Source organism: Alligator sinensis, unplaced genomic scaffold (genome assembly GCF_000455745.1).
Source record: "Alligator sinensis unplaced genomic scaffold, ASM45574v1 scaffold1298_1, whole genome shotgun sequence".
Lineage (NCBI taxonomy): Eukaryota > Metazoa > Chordata > Crocodylia > Alligatoridae > Alligator > Alligator sinensis.
The window spans coordinates 1,649,594-1,655,593 of record NW_005842192.1 but is presented as its reverse complement, the minus strand read 5'-3'; the positions used below and the strand labels follow the sequence as shown (position 1 = coordinate 1,655,593).

Genomic DNA, 6,000 nt, shown 5'->3' with positions numbered 1-6,000 from the left:
AGGCAGATTGTACATTGTGCAGTCTTCCTTTGACCGAAGGTGGCTCAGCTCCATCTGGATATGAATTCATTTTCAAATATTTGGGATTTTCTTTGAGTAGGGAGGAAAAAAAAATGCCCGTGTTAAAAATAAAATTCTCTATTACATTGTGGTATGCATGATAAAAATAACCACTTATGCAGCCTTGGTAAAACCAAATGACCAGAGAAGCAGCTTGCTATTCCAAGCTAATTTAATAAGAGTAAAGAATTAATTACAGAATCAAACTGTGCTCCAAGCTGAGGAATTCAACCAGACAACAAATATCCAAGTCTATAATGGTTCACTATTGTTGGGATGATATCAGAACAATTGGATTTACGTATGATCACAGTAGACCGATGCAAACACGCGGTACAGAATTAAGTGCTGCAACTTAAGTTAAAGAGTAGTGAATGATATGCCGTGACATAAAGAAAAAAAAGGCAGATGTAGTTAAATACAAGTACTCCTGATTTTGGCAATCCTGATTTGGAATCCTTCAGGTGAGGAATCAATTTCAAATCAGCACCAGGGCCAAAATTCCCTAACGCAGAAAAGTATGTTTTGTGCAAAGTGCGTTTCTAAACTAGTTCAATAAAATAGTCTTGCAAACATATTTTCCTCTCACGTTAAGACAAGGGTGACTTGGGACATTTAAAAGGAACAAGAAATGGATACCTCGGACAGTATAATTTACCGTACGGTATGTACTTCATTTATCCATTTCATGTGGCCTACATATCACTATATTCAGAAACATGTAGCAAGGCGTAAATGCATGCCACGGTCACAACTTAGGAAATGATCAAAAGATTTTCAATGCAAAAATACAAGTCACTCGAAAATTCACAAGCCATTACATTGAAGTACATTGTTTGCAAGATTTAAATCTAGACAAGTTACTAGATAATCCTTCAAAGACGAGCAGCATTACTCTGAAGGGTGTACAACTCCCTGCCATGTCAGTAGGAGTATCCAGTTCAAAATGTCTGCATGTAAAAAGATTTCACCTGTAAAACTGCACGCTGGATCTGCAGAAAATTCATTGGGTTATTAGGAATCCCTTTGAAATCGCAAGGTTTCACAGTTTTATTGAACGCAAAGTGACTAGCGGGCTGTAGTAGAGAGAAAAGTGCAATGCATAATGGTAAGAACGACTCAAGCGCTCTGTTATAAGCAACTGATAAACTACAAGGGACCTAGTTTATGCAATGCTTCTACCTTGAACTGTAATAAATAATAGCTATATTATAAATTTACTAAAACCAGTACAGTTTAGATACAATATTTACAACCGTTCCCCTTTTCTTTTTTTTTTTTTTTTTAAACACAGTGCAGCAACAACACCAAAGACTTTCCTTCACGGGAACTCTTGTCCCCACACGTCAAGGCTATTAAAAAGAAATAACAGACCAGAGGAAGGGCTGTCCGTTCACATTATTTCCCTAATTACCAAGGGGCACTTGGAACATTTTCAGCATTGACCAGTTGACATTGAACCTACAGACCTGGGACACAGTAATGATGCTCCAGATCTTTAGGGTCATTACAGTTTCTTCTTCTGTATTCAAGATGAGTTAGAGAAGTCAGAAACAATATCCCTTGTGCCAAGGAGTGTCTGTGTCAATCCATCATACGTCTGAAGGGCAAAAAACCTTTCGACGACCCAACCTTGTTCTACATAATCCAGGATCCCTGTAGGCAGACACGATGTACTCCAAGTGACTCACAAGCTAGACTTGCTCCAGGCAGTCCTAATGCAACTCAATTACAATGCTCTCTGTCCTCGTGACGATGGCAGCAGGCATTCAATGTAAAGGTCAAAGTAGCAGTACATGAACATGAAAAGGTCAGATTTCCCTTTTGGGAAAGCGAAGCACCTGCTTTGCTTCAACACTTGTGCTCAGTAAGCACCTCATTAAATAGACACTTACCTGGGGATAGCGCTCAGCTGGATTTTGCACTGAATGGAAACCTCACCGATTCACGCAGGCAGTGTGTTCATCCCTACTCACTTCCCAAAGAGCTGAAAGGTTGTGGCGAGCTCATGTACTGCTTACATTTCTCTACCCTTACCAAACACTGTACCAGGAGGCAATTAAAACCATGCATGTACAACACACGGATGGTTTTCAGCATCTTGAATCATCTTGTTCGCTCAGCTGCTAATCTGTGAACATGCAGTAATTTGCAATGGGGCACCTGACCTTTAGTGTTGTTTAATACCCTCTGCATTCATCGCTTGGAGAGCTAACAAGAGTTACTGGGGTGGCGTTGTCTGAAATAGCCTCCTTTGTGCCTCTTCTACTCTTAATCTTCAATTCTGCCCAAGTTACTTTCCAAATGCAGTAACTTAATCTACAACACAGTCAACTCTGATGAAATCACAGCCTTTTATAACTATTTTCTGCAGCACAGATTTTACTGTCACTGTTTCACCAGGATTCAAGGTTTAGGCCTTTTTCATCCTAAAACAGTCTTTAAGAATGACCCTCGTCTGAAATGTCTGCATGATGCCCACCCCCAACAGAAACTCCCCACTAGCAGCATGGTCATTCGAGACAATCAAAGACTCCCTAAATAAACAGTCTGCTTAAGATGTGAATCCCCAATTCATCTGTCTTGTGTTACTATCCCCACCGGCTCCTTGTAGGCCTACGTCAGCTTCTTGATTCTGCGGTTCTGCTTGTCGATGGTCCAAGTTGCCCGGTCCACTGAGGAGGTGATGGTGTCAAGAGTTTCATCGTGCCTTTCCAGCTCTGTCTCTGTTTCCAAGGCAAGACTCTTCAGCTTCCTCAGTATCTATGAAAAGGATATATCAAGAGTGGAAAGACTCTTTATTTCTCTCCGGACAGGAAGAGCAATGCACAGTCAAAACATTAAGCAATGATCTCCTACCTCCATGTTTCTGGCAAAATGACTGAGCGAAACTTTCTGTCATTGGACATGTGGGGAGACAAGGCCACTGCCTTGATAAACTAGACATGGTGCAAGGAGTGAGCTTAAAATGGAAGAGGGACAGACTGAAAAAAAAAAAAAAAGAGGTTAAGAAAAGCAAGGTTATGCAGATCCTCAGTCAAGGCATTTGCTCTTCCTGTTGTCTCAGTTACAGCTGAGTTGCTATGTGTCGTTACTGCGGAAACAGCAAGTGTTAAGCAATGATTTGAAAAAGGACAGGAACGTGGCTTGGCAGAAGAGAGCTGAGAAAGCAAAGGTCTGGAGATGGCTGCAGAAGTCAACTGAAGAACTGAGGTGGGAGCAGCAAGAGTGGTCACATGGCAAAAGACTACATGAAATGGGGAGGTTGGATGAAAGAGAAGGTTGGACAGATATCTGGCTGGGATATTATGATCCCAGCACTCGTTCCTGCCTGGGGCAGGGGGTCGGACTTGATGATCTGTTCAGATACCTTCTGACCCTAGAAACTATGAAATATTTAGGTGGGAGTGATGAAAGATGGAGACTCCATGCCCTAAAAAACCTTGGTAGGAGTAGAGTGGAGGAGATCTTAGGAAGATGGGACAAGCTGTTCAACCACGATGAAGTGAAGAATCGGAGAAATTGAACCTGCTCAAAGCAGGACCATCCCCACCATGTCATTCCCCTTGAGCAGGACCAAGAAGGGAATGACATGGGCAGGGATTTGAAAAGGAAGAACATCACTGTCTTAATATACGCCAGGAAGTTTGTACTCTATGGGGTGGCAGGTGAGGAACTAGAGACTCAGAGAGGCCAGCGGGATTGAGGTTGTAGTCATCGAAAATAGGAAACAAGTGACTGCCACGCTACACCAGGCTACAAGCTAGAGGCCCACACAAGCATACGATTACAAACAAGCTTCAGTTAACATGGCACTTAGCAAATTACCATTATCATGTGTGATGGCACTCAAATACCCAGTGCGACTACATGATAACCCCTTTGCGACGCTGCTCTCTGTAGTGCCGGAGGAAGCCTGGTTCGGATAAGGCAGAAGGCTCTGAGGCGAGGGTGAAAAAGCCAGGCTGATGCAGGTTTAAAGCCAGAAGGCATCATCTGAGATGACCTACTATGGCTTTTTCAAGCTTCAATTTCTGTGATCTCAAAAGCACATCCCCCAAAACAGAGAACCAAGCAGCAAAAGAGAAGTATTCAAATCCCCTTGTCACTATCCTGGCTCTTCTGCAGCCATCTCAGAAGGAAAATTACTTCCCTGCCTCTTCTTTCCTCCTGGAGCAGCTCCCTTCACAAGCCACCTGTTCAGCCTGGCTGATGTCCGACAAGACGCCGCTTCCTTTCCTTGGACAGGTGCATCAGCTGGAGGTTTGGGACGCTTGCTTCAAATCGCAGAGATTGAGGACTACATTTCTCATTTCCCCAGTATTAGAACGTGGCTTCCTCTGCTGTTGTTGCTTATCCAGACATCATACCCTGACTTCTTGTATAACAGCAAAGCTATTACAGCTCGCCTTGGTTGTCAAGGGTGATTTATTTGATCTTTTTTAACAGACTAGTCTCTCTTCTTGGATTATTTTGCAATGGTATGCGGCCACTTAAATAATGGTTTCTTATCTGTAATTATTCTATTGGTACCTGTTGAATGTAAGGCTCCTGTGTCAGGGACATTGGTTATAGCTGTGTTGGTCTAAGAGCATAGGCAAACAAGGTCTTTTGGGTAAATGTGATATTTTTTTATTAGACCAACTAAATAATTTGAAAAATTGTTCTTTGCAAGCTTTCGGGTACAAATACCCTGCTTCGGGCACAGGGAGAGTCTGCGGGCGTTTGTGTGGCTTTTGCAGTATCAAGCTCATGAGCGACTGGTGCCTCCTGAGTCTGGGGGGGCACCAGATTGCCGACGGAGTGGGGGGTGCCCCAGAGAAACCGGAAATGCACTTCCAGTTTTGCAGCTGGCGCTTCCAGGGGGTGCACGGCCAATCTCAGCAGGTACACGTGCACCCCCTACGCATCGCCAGTGATCAAGCTGAAGGAGAGGGCTGGAGAAAACAGAGAGTGGAAGGAGAAGAGATGCCTTTGATGATCTAAAATGTTCTTTCCTAACAACTGGCATCTCTAATGCACCTTTAATCCAGAGCTCTTTATATTTAAAATGAACTTTAATTTATTAACTCTCATAATACCTCCATGAAGTATTTTAGGTCACTTCATTCATATCTGGGGCTGAATGCAACAACTGTGAAACCATGTGTAACTACCCAGCTCATCAGTTTGGGACAGGAAGCCATATTTAATGGGAACTGCAGGGAAAGTGGAGAGAGACAATGCAATTACTGGAACTGGATGTCAGCCAATGGCAGGAGGTTTCCTCACTTCCAAAAAAAATAATAAATTGTAGAACTATCTGTCACAAGCGGTCAGAACCAAGGCTACACAAATCATTTTTTATTTGGTTACCGATTAAAAAAAAACATCTAGTCTAATTACCAGCTCTTAGCTTTCATTTGTTTTTTTGACTACAGAAAAATAACAGTGCCGTTCTTCCGCTGCAAAGATCTTCCAAATATCACAATGTTTCGGAGCCTGTGATTTGTTTTTGAAAACTCTGGGTTTATCTTGTGAATCGTGTTGGTGTTTGCAAACCTAACTCTTCTAATATTACACAGCAGCCCCTAATTCAATTATGATGTTATTTAATAATTAACATAATATTAAAAGGCTCTCACAGAAGTCCAGGATGTCATGGCACCTTGGTTGAGAATCACTGTTGCTTCCCGTGAATCGGGTACAATCTCAGGGGAGAGTCCTAGCCATGGGCAACAGGATAATCCCTGACAGGTCTCTCATTTAAGGTCTGTTATTAATTTATTGTCAATGATCTTATGTACCAACCTGGCCGGATCCAGCTCAGCTGGTGGATCCACAGAGATCACAGCCCAAGGCAACATCGCTGCAAGGATGTCAAGCGGAGGCTTCAAATCACATTGACAGCTTAAAAACTAAGTGATGTAAGAGGACTCAGAGGAAAGACTGGCATTTTCC

General features: G+C 42.7%; 1 protein-coding gene across 6 annotated transcripts in view; it reads right to left on the bottom strand.

Annotated features, from left to right (window-relative positions):
• Positions 1–220: 220 nt before the first annotated feature.
• The window catches only part of SNAP47 (synaptosome associated protein 47), a 40,891-nt gene continuing 35,111 nt past the window's right edge, over positions 221–6,000 (bottom strand). For 2 of the 6 annotated variants that reach the window (XR_003094710.1, XR_003094711.1), the window contains exons 5-6: positions 2,920–3,044; positions 2,699–2,823 (exon numbers count right to left, since the gene is read on the bottom strand). Coding sequence is in view for 2 of the 6 variants with exons in the window: in XM_025207364.1 (XP_025063149.1) it covers positions 2,677–2,823 (147 nt within the window). In the remaining 4 variants the exon portion in view is untranslated. Of the gene's footprint in view, positions 2,824–2,919; positions 3,045–6,000 lie in introns of all 6 variants that reach the window. The other 4 variants (XM_025207364.1, XM_025207365.1, XM_025207366.1 and 1 more) reach the window with 3 other exon arrangements.